Genomic DNA, 22,866 nt, shown 5'->3' with positions numbered 1-22,866 from the left:
GAGGAGGAACCGGGTCACCACCGCTAACTTTGAATCTGCAGATCAAAGCAGCATGATCCTGGCCAGCCCTGAGACTGGCCTGCAGCTGGGCTGGAGTGGCTGTGCCAAGAAGAGGGAGAAGAAAAGCAGACAGATGCCTGGGGCATCAAACCTGCTCCAGTAGGATGCTCTTCGTGTACTGCGTGTGCTCAGCTGGGATGATGTTAGGACCATTCTGCTAGTGCTTTTTGAATCTGCTGAAAATACTTAGGGTTTTTGATTTGAGGTGGGGGGATTAAGAACAGCTGTTTTGGGTAAGGCTAGTCTGGCTAGCTTGTGGATGGCCCATGCCAGTGACATTGCCATGGCCATGGAGCAGGGCAGTAAACCCTACACCATCTGCAGCCTGCATGGGAAGGACACGCCTGGGTGCTGCATCATCTGCGCACTGCACCAAGCAGACCATAGCACGTGGTCAGACCCTCAGCTGCCCACTTGTACCATGGGGCCAACAGCTGGGCCACAATGGGGAGCCGTGAGAGACCAGCGCAGGGCTGCCTATGGTGGGAAGGGGGAAACTGATGCAGCGGAGCCTGAAACAACTCTTCCAGCACAAACAAGAAGGTCAGCTCAGATGAGAAACTCCAGCCCCTTGTGTTTCTCTCTCCCTGTAGCAGCTTCTAGTTGCCGATGCAGGCTACAGGTGCCACTGCTGTCCTGCCCCCCTGAGAATTGGCCTGCCACCCCACCCTGTGCCAAGTGTCTGGCTTGTCCTCCTCTTCTCCTAAGACATGAGTTTCCTACCTGGTGTCTGCTTTCCCCAGCTGCTTGCCAAGCAGCAAAGCTGCCCCATGTCCAGGTATGGGAAGGGCCAAGCTGTTTGTTACCGATGCCCCTGCTACCCCCCCAGCGAGTCACCGTGTAAAACTCGAAGCAGAGCCAAGAGGCTCTAGGACTGCTCCTTTCATGCACTGGCGTGACCTGCACAACCCAGCCCCTGGTGATCGCCCTCATCTCTCAGTGCCTTCAAAGAGGCTCTTGATTGATGTGTTTCCCTGACTCACGAGCTTCAAGAGACTTTGAAGACACTGGGCCAAGCTCTGATCTCTCTTAGGCTGATGCAAATCAGGAGCAATGGTGCTGACAACAGTGCAATAATCCACACTGATGTCAAGCCAGTAAAAATAAGAGCAGAAAGAGAGTTTTGGTCTTTGCCTTTAAGGGATCTGAGCAGCACTGTGAAGTAGAGAGTTGCAAACTTTGTGAAGAAAACTCAGTGTAAAGCAAAGGACACTGTAGAAGGACACTTACCCTTTTCTGCAGCTAAGGAGGGAAGGGGTGTTAGGCTTTTTCTCTCTCATCACAGTTAAGAAAAATAACAGTTAAAGCTTGGTGAGAAATGCAAGCTTCAGCCAGTGGCATTGTCATAGCCAGAATTAGGCCTGGGGAAAGCCCCATCACTGCTGGTTTCAGCCAGGCAGCAGCACACATGGGTGTGTGCACTTCTTGTCTGAGACTGGCTGACAGCAGGAGAGCTGTAGGCAGAGCCTGGGTAACAAAGATTTCAGGGTGAGAGGAAGATGGGCTATCCCAGGACAAATTAGGCTGTGGGAGGCAAGAGCTGTGAATGTTACCAGAGAGGCAGTACACCAAAAGATGGGCATCCCCTTTTGCCTTAGGTGTGCCCAGTCTAGCAGCAAAGGCTGGTCCCAGACCTCCAAGAGATGCAGGGCAGGACTGTCACTCTCCTGCAGAGCTTGTGTGTGGAGGAGCACCCATCTCCATGCCATGCAAAACCACCCACCTGGGGGGAGCCTGCCCACTGGCAGGCTCCTCAGGGCTGCCAGGCTCCCAGCTACTGCCAGCAGCAACCCTTGGTCACAGCCCCCCTCTTGCTCTCTCCCAGGTGTGGTTTCAGAACCGGAGAGCAAAATGGCGCAAGAGGGAGCGGTTCGGTCAGATGCAGCAGGTCCGGACCCACTTCTCCACTGCCTATGAGCTGCCTCTGCTGACCCGTGCTGAGAACTACGCCCAGGTGAGTGCATTCCCCTGCCCAGGCCCATCTGTCCCAGTGCCTGCCGGACACACTGCCTCTGGTCCCAGTCCTCTCCAAGTCATGTTTCCCTTCTCAGGTTCATCCACCTGCTCCCAGGCAAGGTTGCAAGAATGTTGGTGCCAGGGCTATATGTGTTGTCAAGCACTGAAGGACTGGGAGTTTTTTAGTCAAGTATCCTGCCTAGCTCCCTTATGCCCTCACCAAGAGCAACCATCTTTAAAGCAGGTACCAAGCCCAGCCCTGTGTGCCATAGTGCAGCTCCCTTTGGGCACAGGTCACCCTGCCCTTCTCCCATCATGTGTGCTGCTGCCCACTAACTTCGTTTCAGTTTGAAAAAGATCCAAAAGGCTAATTCATGCCTAAAGAACAGCAGTTTCCAGGAAGGTTTCCTGTTGCCATGTCTGGGTTTCCATGCCCCTGGGACATGGTGGTTGGACAAAAGTATTTTTTTCTGGCAAATTCTTACAGCCATCTCCCAGTGATGGGCTGTGGTACCTACAGTGCACTTGATGATATCTGAGGATGCTTCCCAATGGACTTGTAGGTTTATGCTCCAAAGGAAGTGAGGGGAGCAGCCTTGTTGGGGTACCTGAGGCTGCTTCTGGGTCCTGTTGAAACTCTTCCTGCCCTGACCCTGGCAGCAGATCACACAGCTGCCTCACCTCTTTAGCTTCCTGTCCTGGAAAACCTTTGACCAAAGTAACCTCTTAAGCATTGGGCCAGCCCCCATTTCACACTACTACCTTCAGAGAATGCCAGACAGGCATTTGTTAGATCAAGGGCTAGGCTGTGCCCCTGCAAAGCACTCCCTCCATCCTGCACTCCTCTTCCCACCACCCAGAATTTGCTTGAGGGCAGAGTTCTGCAGGTGTGATGTTCTGAACCTGACTGTCCTGACAGATGTGCTGGGAGTCCTCCCTTCCTGACTCCCTGGCTGTCAGGTACCTCCCCAGCCAGTGCTGTATCAGTGCTACCCCACAGCCAAGCCAGGAGCATTTGACTTCTCTCCTGTTTGGCGTCTCCCCCAAACTGAACAAGAAACCTTTATGAAATAGCTGAGAGATACCAAAGCAGCTTTTCAAGCAGGGGACACTCTCAGCAGCGTTTTCAGCACGCCCTTCTCTTTTCATAACTTACACTCCCTCCACACAGCTCTCTTCTCCCAGCACTAGAGGTCAAAAATTTGAAAAGCAATTTGCTGGAGGTAAGAGATCAGAGAGGGCCCAAGGGCCCATGGTGGAGAGGTGCAGTGGGATGAAGGGCCCTTTGCCCTCTTGCTCCAGCCAGCTACTCATCTCCTCCCCACTTTCATCCTGCATCCCAATGTCCCTCCCTACCACAGCACACCTATTCCCATTGCCAAATACTGAGCCCCCCTTTCTTCTGCAATATCACTTCATGAGTGATACTGCAGGAGCCCAGATGGTCACTCGAGGTGGCCCTCCAGGGCTCTGCTCTGCAGAAGGGTGGACAATGTTGCCTTGATGGGCTGGGGAGAGGGGCCAGGAAACTGCCTGTGCTGGGGGCTGCAGGCAGCTCAGCTCCCACAGGCATGTCTGTGTGATACAAAATAGCTCTTGCCTGGGCAAAGCTGCCCTGGGTTGGGGCAGGAGGGCTAGATCAGCAGCCTTGCAGCACCCCTTTCTGCCTGTTCCCTGTGTGATGGGTGTGAGCACAGAAACACCATGGATGACATAAGGTTTTCTGTGCTGAGAAAAGTGCTCACGGTGCAAATAAAATAAGAGAAATGCCTGGGAGGGGAACAGGTAAACAGAGAGATGCTATGGCAGAGGCTATGGCACAATCCTGCTCCCTTCAAGTTAGCCTCCTGCAGTCCCTGCCCCTGTCTGGGCTGGCATACAGGTTTTGGAGTGGATCTGCTGGCTCGCACTGGATGCCCCTCATGCACAGGGCTGCCCCTGCAGGGCTGGCGCCGGACACAATCCATCCCCCCAGGTCAGCTGCTGGACGCATCCTGCTCAGGGCAGCCCTGATGCTTTTTTTTCCCATCCCCAGATCCAGAACCCCTCCTGGATTGGCAACAATGGAGCTGCCTCTCCTGTGCCTGCCTGTGTTGTCCCCTGCGAGACGGTGCCCTCCTGCATGTCCCCCCATGCCCACCCCCACGCGGCCGGCAGTGTCTCCGAGTTCCTCGGTGTCTCCGGCCCTGGCAGCCACGTGGGACAGACTCACATGGGTGGCCTCTTTGGCACGGCCGGGATGAGTCCCAGCCTCAATGGCTACGAGCTGAACAGCGAGCCGGACCGCAAGACCTCCAGCATCGCTGCCCTGAGGATGAAAGCAAAGGAGCACAGCGCCGCTATCTCCTGGGCGACATGACAGGGCTGCAGCCCAGTGCCCGTGACACGGAGAGAGCACATAGGGACAGCTGAACAAATCCATCCGCTTGGACGCCAGACAGCAGTTGCCTCCTCGGGGATCTGAATGCAGCACTTTTAGCTACCCTAGGCATATAAAGTACATATGTTAATGTAAGTGGAGTGTTTCCAGCATGAACATGGCAGCTCCTGGCTTCCTGGGATCAGGCAGGGAGAGGGAGGCTGTGGAGCAGCACTTCTTCCATCAAGATCTGGGATGAGATGCATCCCTCCTCACCACCACCTCCCCAGTAACCTGGGCATTTTTTCTCCCTGCTATTTTTTCTGACACCAGATCTGCCTTTCCAAAGAGCAAGAGCCCACTGGCTTTTCAGCAGCTTCTCCCATCCACCCACCCACCCACCCACACACGCACATACTCTCTCTCACACACACATTTTCTGCCCTGGGCAGGGGACTGGATGGGAACTCTGGCACCAGCAAAGAGACACCTCTCGTGCTGCTTATGTCATTTTAGCGAGAGCTAAGACTTCCCACAGCTGAGCAGTAACAGGGCTGGGAAGATAACTAAAGCTAGAAAGAAGGCAACATTAGCCCACCTCCTTCTACCCAGCTTTCTCTCCATCTTGTAGTCTGAGATGAAGTCCACAAAGGGGATACCCTTCTACCCAACATGGCACAGTGCTATCATGCTGAGAGTCTTTGTCAGCTCTCTGGTGACCCAGACAAAGATGCATCCCAGCAGACAGTATCTTCCCAAGCATGGCTCACTGCCTCAGGGAGCACCTGGGCTTTGCTTTGCCTGGCTGTGGTTGATGATGGGGTTTATGTGCATGGTGGGGCAGCTAAAGGTTTCCTCCAGCTTTCACTGGGTTGGCAATAACTAACCTCAATTTAGAGACAGTAGCTAAAGTAGGGAAGCACAGTTGCTGTGTAAATCTACAGGTCTCTGAAGAGACTGCTCTGAGAAACAGCTCAAGTGCTAGCACACAGCCACAGTGGCATGAGACCATCAAATTCCTCACATACCTTATCCTGGGGTCAGATACATGCAATGACAAGCCCTCCCTCAGCCCTCCACTCCAGTGCCTTGCTGCACACAACAACTGCAGGCATCTCTGCACAAGGGATGGCACAGGGAACAGGCTGGGAAGGGATCCAAAGGTGGATGAGGTGACGCTGTCCAATCTCCAGCTACCTTGGACCCTCTTCACCTTGTTGAGGAAGGAGGAGACACCAGAACTGGCCTGGTTTGTCTGAGCCAATGTGCCTCCCCATTTTTCCCTCCCAGTGTTCTTACCTGCACAGCATTTTAAGTAAGATCTCCTTTGCAAGGCTGAACATTTTACAAGTTTTTCAATGATCTCATAGTGCTAGGAATAATTTTGGAACATCCTTTTACCCCACTGAAATACTACCAAAGAGAAGCTGAAAGTCAGCTGAGCACTATCACTGCCACAGTATGGCTTCACAGGCTGGGCTTGAACTGGGGCAGCTGTCTTCAAGATTTGCAAGGGAACTATAGGATATTACTCACACAAAAATTGTTTTGTCACCCTGCCCTGTCTCCTCATGCATAGTGTTAGGGGATCTTGTAGTTTGAGGTCCAGGAATATCCAGTGGTCTTGGAAAAGGCTTCAAATAAGCTACAACCAGATGTCAGGTTTCAGGTTAACAAGCTATACAAGTATATCCATAGTGTCTAGACTGTCATATACTACCTAAATGATACACCATTTCTAGGTCAAAAGTAATATATATTTGTTGGAATATGAAAAGGTCAGTAATACTGTCTCTTTTCTCTTCTCAGAAATGCTAAGAGATGCCTTCCCTGGTACACACAGGGAGCCAGGATGCATTTAACCACACCATCTGTATGACCAAGGTCTCTCCCATCCCAAGCAGCCAGGATTTACATCCTAACCTAAACATTCAGCTGAGACATTGGGCCATGGTGGCTTAAACGCTAGAAGTGATGCCAATCACTGAACAGTCATGCTGACTAGTTGGAAGTGTACACCACCCCCAGCGGGTGCCTCAGAAGCCATTGAGGTTCCCAACCACCCAGGAACCAGTGGCAGGAGGCAATTTTTCCACTAGATTTTGTGCAGGCAGCTGAGCATGGTGTTGAGAGCACTTTCCCAGGTACACCAATGAGCATGATGCTTCCCACAGTCAGCAGGCAATCTGTGAAGGGCCGCTGCCCAAACAGCCCAGTACCACTACTGACAAGATAAATTAGCAATAGGGAGAGCTAAGGAGAGGGTGATGGGGCAGGCAGGCACACGGGAATGCATCCCGCATGGCCTACAGGTACCAAAGGCAGCTCCAGTGGAGGACTGTAGTTACTCAAGAACTTAGCTGCATTCCCTACTGAAGTTAAAGGGTAGCTTTTCCTCACAGACTTCCACAAGGCCAGGGTTTCATCCAAGCTGTTTAATAGCCCAGAGGATTAAGTGCTGTATCCCTGTCTTGTTAGAGACTCCTGGCAGCCGACTTGGCATTTAGAGAGGCTTGGCCCCCACTTTCACCTTAAAATTCATGTGGAAAGCACATGTTGGACTAAGTCTAATTTAAATGCCACTGCACATGCCCAGCCCTCAGCCTGCCTGAAAGCATCATGAGGGGAGGAAAGATGTTGTTCCTTGGACTCCCCTACCACAGGGCTCTCTTCCTGGCCCCTGCCATGGGGAGCCCTGCTGCTCACCAGGCTCTGCTCCACCTCTCCAGGTGCTGCCGCTATTCTAGCGAGCTCCCTTGTGTTGGAAGGCGTGCCCCTCACAAATCTCCAAAAGCAGTTTATTCTGGCAGTTTTTAACCTATATACGTCTGTATTTACACACATTTTAAAAATTTATTTCAAAGTTTTTTTAAAACTAGCTGTTAAATTAACATGAAAAACTGTATATATATATATATATATATACATACATACATGTATATGTGTGTGTATCTTAACCTAGCAGGTCTGCAGCTACTGCATTTCTTAAGGGTCACAGGGTCAGTGCTGTTCTTGCAATTTCAACTTACCGTGATGATACCATTTTAATTATTATTATTGTTATTTTAATACCTTTCAATTCTATTTATGACTTTCTTCTCTATTTATTTCTTATTTAGTATTTTACTCCTGTCCATACATTAAGTCGCGATACCCTGGTTTGGACTTGCCTTCAAAGCTGCAAGCTTTGTCCCCAGACACCACCAAAATGTCTCACAAGCCCCAGCCGCTCTGACACCTGCCATCCCCATAATGGCATCCTCTGTGGATGCAGCCCGGCTAGCTGGACTCGCCCATCTGCTCTCTCCAGCCTCATGACAGTAGCAAAACATTTCTCCCAAGCAGTCCTGGCCCTGCCTATGCAGCAGGTACCATACATGGGGGCTGGCTTATGTTGCCCATGGTTAGAAACTACCAGAGATATCCCAGAGCTTTGAGACCAGGAGGATGGATGTAAATAGTGAGAACAGCAAGGGTTCCTGGCACTTGTTTAAAAGTGGTTGGGTACCACTCGCTGCCAAATGCTCAGAGGCACTTCTTGCCTACAAGCAGTAGTTAATGCTTTGGTAGCAATTGCAAACCAGTGGTGAACCAGGCTTGGGCTTGCTGGGCCCTGCAGGGTCTAGACTCTAAGGGCTGCTGTGCCTGAACAAGCTCACGGAGAGGAGTGAGACAGGGGCCAGGTCAGCCCTCAGGCATGTTGCCTGTTGCCAGCACTGCCACCCACCTGTGCTCCAAGTGGGCTCTCCAGCCAGTAGCCAGGCTCCAGCTGCCGCATCTCGAATGTGCTACTCAGTTCAGGTCTCACGGCCCCAGCACCTGCCTGAGTAGAGCTTATGGGGAAGAGTACCAAGACAGCAAGACGAAAAGAGAACCAGCTTCGTTCTCCTCTAGAGCCCATGGCAGAGTGTGAGTGAGTTTGCATCCCTGCCAGAACATGCATCCCTGATGGAACACGTCTGGCCTGAGCCATGAGCGTGGGCAGGGTGTTAGGGAAAGGCCATGTGTAGTGACAATGTGTCACACATGAGGTCGCAGAGCTGCAGCACACATGGCTGCACCCACCCCATCAGCCACGGGCACACAGCACGACCCAGGGCAGGTGTTCCCGGTGTGCTGCAGAGCAGTGCTGCCTGCTGGTTTTCTCCAGTAATGGAGGCGTTTTGGGGTGGGGAGGCGCGTTTCCCTGATTCCCAGAGCACACTCAGACCGGGCAGCACGTTGTAAAACACTTTCCAAACAAACAAAGGCAAAAAGGTAGTTTCCTGGAAAAGGATTGAAAAAATAATCAAGCAGAGGCAGAGCCCCGTGTTTATTTTGCTACTCTGACTGACACAGCAAAAAGCAAACAGACGGAGGGAGAAATTAAACCCAAATGGGAAGGGAGTGAAATCAGATGGAAAGTCATTCAGTCCTTTGCAGCTTCCCAAAGGGAGCTGGGAAGAGACGAGGGAGCGGCCTTGTACCCCCTTAACTCTTTGCTGGTAACACAGTTCCCCACTCCCCCCACATAGCTAGGTAGGTAGGTAGAGCTAGGACTTTTATACTACTGATTTTGAAGGACGGTTTTCAATGTATAATAATATATCGGTTTAGGTGTGCAGTGTTCGAAAGAGAGACTGGGAGAAAGAAAGAAAACAAACCTCAATCAATATTGTTGGTTTTTTGTTGTAAAATATTGTAACCTTGTATAAACGCAACCTTTTTTTTTTTTCCTCTTTAGCTTACCGGCCTGGGGTAGAACATACTAAAAAAATAAAAAAGTTTTTAAAAAGTTCAGGAAAAAAAAGAATTAAAAAAATCATTAAAAATGTTGCCATGTGAGGTTTGTGCCATACAATGTTACTGCCTATGCAACCATGTATTACCTGTTCATTACAGTGGAATATTAAAAAAGAACAAACAGTCTTGCAGCTTGATTATTTTTAACTTTTTTGAAATAAGTTATTGCACTTGCAGGGTTTTTCTTCTTTTGGGGGGAAGGGGGGGTGGAGGCCTGGAATTTCCAGTCACCAATTTTTATTTTTCTAGGTTTTGAAAGCAGTGACATCACCGGGAAGGACCCTGCTTCCCAGCCACCCTGGCCAAGGGGGAACAAACACTGTTGTTGTTGTTTTGGTTTGCAATAAACTCCTTCTCTTCTCTCCTCTCAACTGCAATCTGGCTGGTTTGTTCCTGACTCATGACAGATGAAATGTGATCAGAGGGGCCTCCAAAATCTCACGTTAATTGAAGTTGGCAAAAAATACTAACAGTGCCCTTTTGAACTGCTGACGCAGAGCAGAATGGATTAGCCGGGGGTAGATTAACAACAGGTGGCAGCTCACGGGCTGCTGCCTCTCCCCGTACAAAGAGATGGTTAACAGCCAGCAACCAGGCGCAGGAGTGTCCTGCCAGCCAGCTCCCAGCTAACGAGGGCCTCTCTGCCTCTGGGAGTGCATTTGGCATCACTCGGCATCCTCGCTAGACAGCAGAGAGGGCACCCTGGCCACAGGGGAGAGAAGGATGGTCTCCTGTGCTTACTGCTCAGGAGCTGCTGCTTCTAGAAGAGCTTAAGCCTCACAGGGCTCCTGCAGGTCTCTCAGCCCTTCTCATGCAGTCCTTAGTGAGGCAGCAGGTAATTACAGCTGACACAGGGAGAAGCTGACTTGGCAACAAGATGCCACAGAACTGGGGACCCTCAGCCACTCAGTTCCTTGTGCTATGGCACCACCCCTTTTACACAGCACAGTCATGCTTGGGGCACCATAGCACAGGGCAGCCTGAAGTCCAAAGAGATGACACCCGGTGCTGGCAGTGGGGGACTTTCCCTCCAAAAGTGCTCCTTTTCCCCATATTCCTGCAGGTTGTCACACTCCCTCCCCTCCTAGATCCACTTTAGTAGAGGCATCCAGGGGCATCCAAGCTTTACCCACCCTCTCCTCCACTGTGGCTATGATGAGTTCCCCAGAGGTGCCTGCCTGCAGACAGATGCTGCTCATTGGGCTGCAGGGCAGACTGAGCCCTCTAGGTTTCACTTCTCCCCATACCAAGGAGAGGGCTTGTCTCAGCCCCACCAGTTCCCAGGGCACATCTCTTGCCCTGCTGTGGAGAAAACTGGGTTCTGTGTGGGCCATTTACACTGCTTTCACTCCATGAATAAATTCAGCTGCAAACCTGTTTCCTTCGGACTGTGCAGACCCACCAGCCCTGGGACCACCAAGAGCTCAAGTTCCTGGACCCAGATGCTGGGTGGACTGGAAAGTGCCCTTCTTGTTCAGACAGAGCTGAGAAGGTGCCCAGCAGCTGCCAGCAACCCACCAAGAACCAAAGAGCCCCTCTGGCCTTTCCATCAATTGGCTGGAAGCATCAGCTTGCCTTAGATGGTGCATGGCTGTTTTCTATCTTGCTAAGAAATGGATAATGCAGGTGCTGTTGCAAGCTTATCCATTGCTCTCACTTGTAGGAGAAAAATTCCTTCCCTCCCCAAGCACTCCAGACTCTCCAGATGTTGGCAGAGTTCAGACTGTTGAGAGCCTAAAGCCAGTTTCAGTAACATCCTGCTTGTATGGGTTTACATCAGAAATTGCTCCTGACCTGAACATTGCCAAAGAGCTAAAAAGTCTCTCTATAAATTCTAGCTAGTGGTAGGACCCAGATTAGAAATGTGCATTCTTTTTTTGAAGCTGCACTTTCTTACCGGCATCACAGAAGTTGTTTAAAACACATGGAAAAATTTCTCTCTCTGGGAGATGTGGCTACAGCACCTAGGTTAATGTGTTCCTTCTCTGCTGGAGAATATGACTTTGAGGCAGGGCAAAGTTCAGGCACTTTAAATGAAAAACAATTTTTTTATTCCTGTAAACTAAACAGATTTGCCTTTTTCTCTTCCTCTTTGTAAAAGCAGGTTATTAACCTTTAAACAGATGCATGTACAAAAATCTTCTCATTGGCAAGGAAGGTAACAGCCGTGCAAGGTGCATCTACTTATGGCCAGCTGGAGCCCACATGTAAAGGTGTTGCATTTAATCTGAGACAAACAAGTGTTTATTATTTGTGAAGGGATCTTCCACTTTCTCTTGCTTTTCAGTTCGTAACTTAGTCACAGGATAAAGACAGATGCTCTGAGTTAGCTGTAGTCTTGCTGAATTCCTGGATCTCATTTTACAGTCCTTTCTGCTTCGAACCTTTCCCCCTGCCTATTTGTATGAAGTGTGGCAAAGTGGTTATTGTTCCCATTAATCCTCAGCTGAAGGCACCCAGGACTAACTGTGCCTAGCACCTAGCAGAGACCTGGCCCTTCCTATCAAAGAGAAGTTTCACAAAAGAAGGACCTGTAAGTTTGCAAACAGCCAGCAAAGCAGTGATTTGCTTGACTGTATGGCACATGGAAAAACTCATGTAGGTCTGCATATCTCACGTTCTTCACACCTTCGTTGGTCAAATGGTCCAGCTTTCACCTTTGTCCAGTCCCCTGCCAACTAAAACTCAGGTTAAAAATCTAGTAGATGTGACTTAATAATTCGGCTGGTATTTTCTTAGTCACAAAATCCACCTTGCATAGAGTCTGGTACTGACCACTAATGCAAGTTCACAGACCTAATGAAATCATGGCCAAATTGCACTGATCTCTGTCCACAGTCACTGCAGAGTTGTCATCCTTGTCTGGAGCAGGAACACTTCCTGTTTATGTAAGTAAACAATCATTTAGCATGACTAAAGGAAATTTGAAAGAGAATTACTGGATCCTTTTCCAGACAAATGAAGACAGCAAACAGGCAACCTTTCAGGAAGAACCTTTGAGCAGCACTGTTTTCAGTCGGAAAACTCCCTGCATGCTGCTAGCTCCAAGCCAGTCCACTTAATTGCCTCAATTGTCCCTGTTATCCTTTAATGGGAAACATAACTCACTTTCAAAGCAACCACAAGAAGCTGCAGACAGGGGAATCCTGAAGATCAGCAGAGGTGGGACTGCATTACAGACATTTCCATCAGGCTTAAATTACACAGAGTGCACCAGGAATGTCACTAAATGGCTTCAAGCCAGGGCCTGCTGAAACATGCTGATACTTAAAGTCAAGGCTAACGGTTCTCTACCTTGGTAGTGAGCTACCCAAAAGTCCAAATAAACAACAGTTCAGATAAAAGTGTCGCTGTTCTGCTAAATCTCAGCTTTGGGATACTGATGTTCAGGCCTTGGGTATACGACAGCTTCTCTCCGTTTCCTTATCTGCAGTTACAGATCTTACTCACACAGGAGGACGGTGAAGCTCAGTTTCTAGCACTTGGATACAGCAGTGGAAGGCATCATAAAAAGAACTTGCACCATCCTACATGCACTCCCAATAGCATGAGGTAAAACTTAAGGACCTATGACTCAACGGTAACCAACATAAACTCTAGCTGATTTTTCTGCTAAGCAAATGCTATATCTGTCACATACCAATGTTAGAAAGAGGTTTGAAATGACCACCTACACATGGGATAACTTCCAGATCCTACAGAGTATTGTGTTCAGAGTTTTCTGGCAGTTTTTGACAAAATTTTTTTCCAGCCTAGCAATTAAAATGAAAAGACAATATAGGTGGAGTACTTGCCTAGGATTTGTTCTGCTCTTCCCAGCTCTTCAGGATCAGACCGAAGTTAGCACTTGGACCAATTGGACGCTCATTTTCTAGCATAAATTTAATCTAATACAAGTTTGCAGAATGCTTTTTTCTTAGTTCAAGTACATGGACAAGACTATCCATGACTACAAGAACTACCCATAGTTTACATTTCAGTTTACAAAAGAACTTGTTTTGCAGCAGTCCTTGTAAAATTTAAGTATGCAAGTCTTCAAAAAGAAAAAAAGAAAAATTCATACTCGCTGTCTAGCCTCTGGCCAGGGCATTTAAAATCCATTTTCTCATCAGCACTATCAATTTTATTTTTTCTCCCCTGTATCGTGCTTTGACCCTGTTAAGACAGTAGCTTCCATGTAAAAGGGCTGGACACAAGATTTATGCAGTACCTGCTAACCATTCTGAGATCCTTCCCTACTCTCTACCTGTGAGAAGTACCCAAGGTATAAGACATTCATTATGGAGGAAATTCATGCCAAATCTTGGAGGTATCTTTAACATTACAATTTCCCACCTAAATCCATTTTCATGTGTCTCAGTATAGCATTTTTCTAGTGCTCAACACTCAACAACACAGCCTAAAAGTCAAATGAGTCAGAAGTACTAGGTATCTCTTAAATCCCTCTTCACAATTATTTTGATATCTATGTCTCCAGGGCCTCGAGTTTAAAAGGCCCTTGAATTGATAATTAACAGGGGTGAAGTTGTTGCCAAAGTAAAGCATATTTGAACCACACTGGTGGAAGCATGATGGATGGCAGGAGGTTCAAGATCTGGATCTGGAGATGGCAGGAGAGAGTAATTCAGAACACTGAGGCCTGAATTGACACATCCTCTAAGGATAGTGATGCTGTGAGGAAGGAAAGATTCAATGCATTGTAGGGAGAGTTGGTAAGGCTAAAAATGTATCCTTAAGACTTAATATGAGTGGCAGAGAAGTACTGCAGCACATCTCCCCCTTGCTATGCTCAAGTAGCAAGGTGTGCCATGCACACACATTGTCCTTTTCCAGCATGCTCCACAGGGACAGTGCTGCAGGCTTCTGGAAACAAAGAGCTGCCACCGCACTGGATTCCCCAATCTCAAAGAGTCAGACAAAGCTCTCTTTTCAAAAGCACAATTCTTTAACATCTGCTGCATCTCTTTGCAAAAAAAGAAAGGATCTGTTCCCTGTTCCTCCAAGACAAATGATATTGTCAGATCTCAGCAGAAAATTAGGGTAACATCTACTCTCCCAAAAAAGGTGACTGGGATGAATTCACGCAGAGCAAACTTCTGCTTCAAAGACAACCATCATACTCCAGTTATGTGAAAGATAAAATATTGACAGATCTTGACAAAGTGCATTGTGGATATTCAAGTTTAACACAAATTTAGGTAGTAAAACAGCCTGTCGCTGCAATTCTCCCTTCTAAATTCATTCATGTTTCCTTGTGCCACTCCAGAAGAGAAATACAACAAACACTCCTTGGATTTACTTTTTAATAGACAATTATTAAGCTTTTTTGATATCATATATACAATGAAAAGTTAAAAATTATCTTAATTTAAAGATTGACAACAAACCCATTCCAAATCAGACATACAGGTACATCTTACCTTTACAGATTTTCCGTCAAGAACATCACAGTCATAAATGCAGAGGTGAAGTAGGTAATTTTACTTTTTTTTTTACAGTCAATTACCCAATTTTCTCCCTGGCACAAAATAGAGATGAATTGCCATTTAAATGATCTAGCCCTATAAAAGGCCAAAGGACAAAACATGATTATTAGGGGTCACTGGACATTTTGTGCAAGGGGAAACCACTCAGATGCTTTTGGATGCAGACACAAGGACCTGGTGCCTTTTTACTGACCTAAGACTATAGATCAGTTTAGCAGGGCTGGTTTGGCTGTCCATATCTAAAAATATTGAACCATCTATTTCAAATCCTCTGTGTCTTTTAAGACTGTGCAAAACATAAACTTTTTACTCGCTTACTGAGAAAGACTCAAGAAATCACAGCAGCTTCACAACTCTGTAAGGAAGATGTTATAACTCAGTTAAACTGCTAAGGCCTGCCAAGCTGAGATCAGCCCCAACAGGACAGCCAAAACTGACTACTGCACTGTCACAGCTACTCTTTTAAAATAAACTTCTCAAGGGAAATATGCTGATATCTCATGATACTCAAACACCAGGACATAAATCACTAGGTAGATTCAGTAAGAAAGTTCATGTGAATGAACCTGAGAGGCTGCAAAGGAGAAATAATGAGCAACAAACCTTCCTCTATCTTGTAATACCCACTGTGCAGACAGCAGTTGTCACTGCAACAGCTATCTCTCTGAGCTCCCCAATACCCTCTCCCATAGCAACTCAGGAATGAAACAAAGACTGCAGTGAAAAACATTTACTAGTAATTAAACGTTCCCAGAGAGTCAGACAATATAGTTTACAGGCACATCCCAGGGAGGTTATGAAGTGAAGCATCCCCTCAGAGCTATTGTTCCAATATGATTTTCATTCACAGCACATCCACTGCATTGGGCAATAAGATAAGTCTTAGTGGGGGTGAGACAAATAGGAGCAGATGTTTCCTGTTTCTAGCCTGACTTTCATTTGGTTTCTGTCATTGCTGCGTATCCAGCTTAAGAGAGGGGGTGAACCGTGATGTCTAACACTTGTCCTATTGTTTGGGGTTTGGCAAATCTAAGGAATAAGGTTGCTTGCAGTGTAACAGAAAAACAGCCCATCCAGTAGGATGTGTCTATAACCAGCAGCAATGGAGGTTTCAAAAGACAGTGAAATCACCCTTATCTAGTAACAAACATTATATCAGTGGAGGTAGAAAAGAGATTTCTTTCTCAGCCAAACTTGGGATCCTCTTTAATATCCAAGGGCAAGGGTAGCAGTCCAGGCAATTTTCTAATTTTGTTGCATTTAATTTTCACATTCAGGTTAACTTCGGTATTGAGAAACAATTCAAATGCTCCTAAGAAATGTAAATCTTCTCCAAAAGCCTTCCTAAGCTACGTTTCAGTGGCAGCCTGTGGCAATAGGTTCTTTAAATTACAAGTAAAAACACAACAGTTTTTCCAACAAAACTAATTTACAGGAGTTTGTAAGTGTGCATTAATAGTGTCTCATACATACCTATATACCTGCACATTGAAGATGTAACTGGGAATTTCTGTAAATTTAGGTGTTTTACAAATCAGTACAACACACTGCTTGCTGAAGAGGATTCAGATGTGAAAAACTTACTTCATACTTCATCCCTGTGGGTGGCTAAAATGTAAAACTGTAACCTGATAATGAAAATATAAAAATTAAGAAGACTAAAGATACACCTCTTTTTTTTATAATGCAACTAGTTTTGACAAAGAGTCAGTGTCTTGCATGGATGCAGCAGAAAACCTGAGATTCACGCAGGAGGCGCAGCAATTGCAGTTATGTCCTGCAGGTCTCTGCTTTGAAGGAGACTGTCCTCCCACCTACTGTGTGTCTCAATGTCCATAAAAATAATTTAATTAACACAGAATGTTTTGTCCTTTAAGCCATATGACCACAGACAAATTTTTGCTGGTGATGTTGTAAAAAAATAAACATTGGTCTCACAATGCAAAAGAAAATGTTTGTTACACAGTTACTCAAGCCAACAGTTAAAGCTAAAAAGGCAGAGGCCCACCAGCCCACAGGCAATAAGCTCCTCCCAAAAGAGAGCAGCTCTACGTTGTAGACAGTTGCTTTGAATGGATGGATGCTTACTAACCAGAGAGCTGCAACACATTTGATAGAAGAGGTGAATCATGCCAGTGAGACCATAGAGAGCAAGATTCTGTTTTATTCTTCCAGGTGCGTATCCTCCTTTGGACAAAAGTATGTGTCTGACATTTTTGAGAGAACCCATGAATAGACTCAATCCTCTGTGAGCAACAGAGAGCAGTTGTTCAGCTTTCCATTATACCTTTGTGCAAAGTAAGGGAAAGACAACATACCAGAATACAACATTAATTCCCATTTCCCTTCCCACTTTCTAGCGATTCGTCTCTTCGGGGCCTTATATTCCTTATAGCACCTTTTCAGCCGTCATATTCATCACTCAGGTTTGTCTCACAGCTGCCTCTACAAGCTGCCGATATTGGGAAAGCTCTTCAGCTTCTCAGGAAAGTCATCTTTGTACAGGACGGGGTCAGCACGGTGCTCCACCACTTTTAGAGGCATGGTCCCAAAGACAGAGGCAAACTTATTGATGCATTCAGATCTGGCGAAAGGGAAAGCAATATAATTAAGAACCCCAACATCTGGGCTGGCTACAGGATCCCACACCAAAATAACTGGTAGAAACCTTGCCTCTTGTGCTTGGAAGTATTTAATCCATGCTGGCTACTAATAAATAAAAAGAGAGCCTCACTGCAGAGAGAACTGAGAAGAAGCTGGTGTTTTTTGATTTATCCATTTAATCACAGAGACGAGCAAGGGGATGCTGGCAGCAGCACATGTGCACTTGGAGGTCAAAGCTTCCCTTCTCCCTCCCCCTAGAATTCCAGTCATTCTTAAAGCAATGTACATGCTGTAAACCAGAACAGATTAACTGCCAACATGACTCTTAAAGGGCCACTGTTGGGTCTATTTGGTTTCTAACGAAGGTTTTGCAAAAACCGAGGCTTTGTGAAAACTGAGGTCTTAAAAAAAAAATATTTAAGCCTGGGTTTTTTCAGGCTTCTTCAGAAGCTCTATCTTTTCCCACAAAATAAACATGCCTCAGAGAATAGGCAGAGTTGATTGTACTGTAACTTAAAGGTGAAGCTCAGTCTTAATAATCTCAGGGTCAGTAATGTGGAAGGGAACAGCCATGTACTTCAAAAAACAATCAAACAGATGTTTAACCTTACATTGCTCCTTTAACTCTTTCACTGAAAGGCACAGTACCTGTGGAAGCATGGCAGAGAAAACTTGGTTCATCTCACCCCAGCTAGTGCTCCTCTAACATTAGCTGCCTACTACATAAACCAGCTTTTAAGAACTTCAGATACTAAGAATCTGAAGTTCCCTACACATAACCGAGATAGCTACAAGAAAACAGGTCACATTTCTTTTGCCATTCAAAAGTGAAAACAAAAAAGAAATGAGTACTTTGACTCAGCTACAGAGACTGACATGCTGCAGGCGCTCCCAGAGCAGGTCTCTTGCTCTCCAACCACTGCACCCTCTCTCGACCCCTTCGGAGGGTTAGGGGGTCACTGTGGCTCCAGGATAATTTTCCTCATCAGACCTGGTCAATCACAGCAACTGAGTGTGACAGTTTTGTGATGGGGACTGCTCAACACTGCCCCAAACACTCTTTTGAAGTAGATGGGACAGCAAAACTGGTTTTCAAAATTAATTTCTCAGTCTACATAGCTGTTTCAAGCTAAAATGGTTATACTTGAGGCCATTTTCTGGCCTGAGAAAAATGTCCAAAAACTACTTCATGTGGGATGATGCTTGAATGTACAGGTAAAGGCAGATGCTTCACTTTCTGCTACCTTCCCATCCTCATACCTCTTGCTATCTCATACCTTCCTACCTTCAGATTCAAATCATTGGGACCAGAAACAAAAGAAACAAAAGAAAAGGAATTCAGAGTGTAAGAGGAAACTCTGTAGAGTAGGAAGTAACCTCTACACCTGTCATAAGCACTGTTTGCTCCAGGTTAGCACAGACCTGAATGAACAAAGGAGCCATCAGTGAGGACTGAAGTGAAGACCCAGGTTCAACGTCCGCAATAACAAGAACAGTTGAGAGAGATTTGGGCTCTGGGTTACAGTAGCATGGAGAGCAGGAACTGAGTGTTTTCTCCAGAAACATTAAGCAGTTTCTGTTGCCTCCAGGAGATGCCCAACACCAGATACCTTAGACAAATCTGATTTTTAGGTAAGGTTAGACTTTCAAATCATCTGTTACTTCTGAGACATGTGGCTAACTAATCCATGATGTGTGTACTGGAGAAGTCTCATGGCAGAAAAACCACAAACTTCACAGGCAAGGAGGTAGATGCACTGGGAGATGTGCATGTGAGAAGTTTGCACAGCTGCTGGCCCTCACTGGTTTCTGGAATACAAGAATACTTCTAGTCTACTGGTTCAAATCCTGCCTTTGCCAGTAATGACTGAAAGACATTGTAATGTAACAGCTGCTTGGTGGCCGGTGTGAAATGAATTAGTTATCTCAGCCTGTTGCCTGGTAGGCAGGTGTCCACATCAGACCAGCCATTGTCACAACCGGAACTAAGCAACACCCTCAGAGCAAAAGACAAAACTAAATGGATAGGAGAGACAAAACTGACCTCTTCCCTCCAGAGGTTATACTCCCAAATCAAAGATGAGGTTTTAGAAAATATCAAGATGGAATCCTTCTACAGCCAAACTTGTTCTCATGGCAAATCCATTCAAGCATAGCAGTACAGTATCTTTAACGACCAAGAAACCATTTCATTGATAAAGAAATGGAAAAAAATGAAAAATGGAAAAATTAGTATGTTCTAAACACTCTGGCTGAAACAGAAAAGTTAGTCCTCAGGAAATCAACGTCAAATTCAAAGATCAGAAACAGGATATTTTCAAGGAAAGAAATGTCATACACAAGTCACAAAATGTGTTTGAAAGAAAGTCACCTCTTTCCAAAAATTTCATCTCCAGCACTGAACTAAATCACTTGAATTCTGAAACCTTTGCCACTTTTGGAAAATATAAACCAGAAAGGATATCAAGAACATTAAATGTTGAAAGCTAGGCAGCAAAGTGAATGTAATGTGTCATCTTAATATGGAGGGAAGGTGTTTTTCTTGGCTCTGTCAAGAGTTTTGCAAATTCATACTAACAGAGGCATGTTCACTTCCAAGAATTATTCTTTTTGTTTTTCCCTGCTCTGCTGACACCATGCAGTTGTGCTCAGCTCAACAAGAAAATAAGATTATGTGAACTCAGAAATTGAGAGCCCTACTGCTCCTGGTTGACTGGATGAACTTGGTGTTTGTTCAGGTCTCTCATAATCAGTTTCCTCACTGTTATAATCCCAATAACTTTTTGGCAGGGTAACTCTGTACCTGCAGCCTTTGGCCAACTGCTACCTGGTTAGTTTGCCTCTTAAAGGAATGGCTTCCTATTTTGACTATAACAAACATTTACACGTCCTAAATAAAACATTGCTGTTAATGTTGCTGCAGAAGTAGCTCAGCCCTTTGCTGTATTTACTGCACAGGCAGTTGCCCTCCAGACTGCATTTTACAGAGTTATCCATTTTTGAGAGCCAGATACAAAGATGCTGAAGGCAGAAAGCTCGTTGCTACTTAAATAATACCTGTAAATACAGGGATTATGAGATCTTCCTAAAGTTTATTTTGTGACCTGATGTAAAAGCTAACCTAGGCCAAGAAGGGGATTCTTGGTTCAAAGCTTTCTTCAATTAATGTATTTTAATGATGGAGTTTGATAACCTTGGGGACTAAAGTCTTTTATTTATCTGAGATAAATTACACAGCAGGAAGAATAGCAGTGTTGGCTTTCCAATGTTTCACTGTATTGCTGAAAAATAAAATATCTCTTAATAAGAGAAAAGAGTTCAACTGTACCATCTTTCCTTTGTCTCTACTGAATGTGTCAAAAGGCCCAACAGAACTGGTTAGTTACATGTCTTTCCTGGCCAGATCTCCACAAACTTTGTGTTTGACTTCTCAAACCTTTTCCACTTACAAAACCATCAGGCAGTTACTGGGCATCTCTCTGCTATTTCTGAATCAGAAACCTCATGCTAAATGTTGTGCATGTACATGACAACCCCGATAAACTGTTTGTTTCGCAAACAGTTTGTTTCACAAACAGTAGGTTGACCCCTGGATATCTGGGCAAGTAATTAGCTCAGACTACCTGCTTGCTATTTCTGAATGCTAAAACACAAGAAGTCAGGCACTTTGGGAAGCTGGAAGTGAGGCTGATAATGGCTGTTTGCTTGATACCTCAGATATTGTTCTTGATACCCAACACCGTAAAGTTATCAGTATGAAGTTATTCTTTTAAAATACGACAAGGATTCCCTTCTCTCCTGACTCTGAATATAGCTAGTGTGTGTGTATATATATATATATATATATATATATATATATATACAAGAGTCTTACTCACTGCTAATTAAGGAAAATTTGCTCTAGGAGTTATCATCATTTATTATCCACTTTTAGCTTAGAAGATTAGAAAAAAAAAAACTCTTTCAGATTTTCAAATAACTCCCTTATATTGAGGGTAGACAATAAGCAGTTTCAGTATGATATCAAGGATTTTCAAAATGAAGAGTGAATATACCCAAACTGCGTTTCTCTCCAGATATCCTCCTGCACTCAAACTCTTTCTCAGCATGTATTTCTTTGACTGGGCAAATAAAAGCATGTAGATTTGCAGTCAACCTAACATTTCTCATGACACAGTATTCTCCACTTTTGGAAACTACAGAGAAGCAAAGGAACAGTTTAAACATGTTCTCAATAAACTGTCAATGACACTTTACTCTGAGGGTACAACAACTGCTATAGACATGGAAACGTGACCTTTACTCTGCATCATAATGCACTTCGGAGCAAAAAGCACTTTTTCATCTTCTGTTTTTATAGTGTTTACCTTAATGAGAACCTAGTTCATGACCAAAATTCCTACGTGTTGTTGTAATGCTACTTGTAGGATCATGGGAAAGCTTAACTGGCTTCAGGTAGTCCATCCTGTAAGCCAGTGCAGAATTGCCAGACACAGGGCATGCTCTTGTGCTTCCCCTTCAGCTAATATTTAAGATCTACAAAACTTCTAGCCCCTTCCTTAAGTATTTTTCTACAGAGTAATTTTTATGATCTTAATGGGGTATGTTTTACTTCTGACTTGCATACTCCTTTTTTTAATCCAGCCTTATTAAAACCCATATAACACTTTACACTTGCTGAGTTCTGCAGAGAAGGACAGAAAAAAGCTCACTGTTAATATGATAACTAGTAAGATAACCATTTTATGCCTCTTGCTGCAAATCTGAAATGGTCTATTTTAAATGCAGGTCGGATTTTGTTTTTTGTCGCCTCTTAGAATCATAGAATCATCAAGGTTGGAAGAGACCTTTAAGATCATCAACTCCAACCATCTCTTTCTTCAGGTGGCCTCTTCTAGTATTATGCCCCTGCTTATTTACCCCATGAATTCTATGGCTGCAAATATTTCCCCCCAAGTTTGCAGGAGAGATGCAAAAGCCCAAGAAGCCTAAAGTGAAATGCTTTAGTCAGTTCTAGATCTCACATTAATGGCACTTAATAACTAGTACACACATTTACTGTCAGATAGCCCATTTCAAACTTAGGTGTTGAACAGCTTTGCAAAAGTGAAGAAACTATCTCTTATTTTACACATTCAGAAGGCAATGCAGAGAGAAGTTCTGTGTCTTGGTTAAGCTTGGGAAGCCCTTTTGTTGTAAAGCAGGGATTGCAAACCTCATACTTACAAACTTTCAATATTTCAGTCTAAACAGTAACTGCCCTTCCCAATGTGTACCTCATTTAAAAATTAAATTCTAACAAAAATATAATAGCGTTGCCATTGTTAAAAACTGTGACATGTAACTGTGCAGGCAAACGCCCTTCATTAGTGGAAGCAATGTGCTTCACAATCTTCGGAGGAAAGACAATGTACAAATATCACTTCAAATTATATCGCTGCTCTTTGGTAAGCTAGCAACTGTCTGGTCAAAAAAAAAAATCATACTTAGTAGAGTTGATATTCCACAGTAAACAGCAATGTGGTATTACTGAAAGTACTGCCAAATCCCTGAATTTCATCTATGTACCCTAGAAGCTTTACAGAAAAGCTGGTAAAAAGTGTGCCCTTTTAAAGTCCC

General features: G+C 45.3%; 2 protein-coding genes across 2 annotated transcripts in view; one reads left to right on the top strand and one right to left on the bottom strand.

The window, feature by feature from the left end:
- Nucleotides 1-4,769, top strand: part of ALX4 (ALX homeobox 4) — a 39,067-nt gene extending 34,298 nt beyond the window's left edge. Inside the window, exons 3-4 of the mRNA XM_032692326.1 lie at nt 1,886-2,014; nt 4,052-4,769. Of these exons, the coding sequence (XP_032548217.1) occupies nt 1,886-2,014; nt 4,052-4,375 (453 nt within the window). The 3' untranslated portion in view covers nt 4,376-4,769. The remainder of the gene's footprint in view (nt 1-1,885; nt 2,015-4,051) is intronic.
- A 9,807-nt stretch (nt 4,770-14,576) lies between these two features.
- The window catches only part of EXT2 (exostosin glycosyltransferase 2), a 75,545-nt gene continuing 67,255 nt past the window's right edge, over nt 14,577-22,866 (bottom strand). Inside the window, exon 14 of the mRNA XM_032691099.1 lies at nt 14,577-17,227. Within this exon, the coding sequence (XP_032546990.1) occupies nt 17,089-17,227 (139 nt within the window). The 3' untranslated portion in view covers nt 14,577-17,088. The remainder of the gene's footprint in view (nt 17,228-22,866) is intronic.

Source organism: Chiroxiphia lanceolata, chromosome 6 (assembly GCF_009829145.1).
Source record: "Chiroxiphia lanceolata isolate bChiLan1 chromosome 6, bChiLan1.pri, whole genome shotgun sequence".
Lineage (NCBI taxonomy): Eukaryota > Metazoa > Chordata > Aves > Passeriformes > Pipridae > Chiroxiphia > Chiroxiphia lanceolata.
The sequence above is the reverse complement of the archived record's forward strand: the minus strand, read 5'-3'. Positions and strand labels throughout refer to the sequence as shown.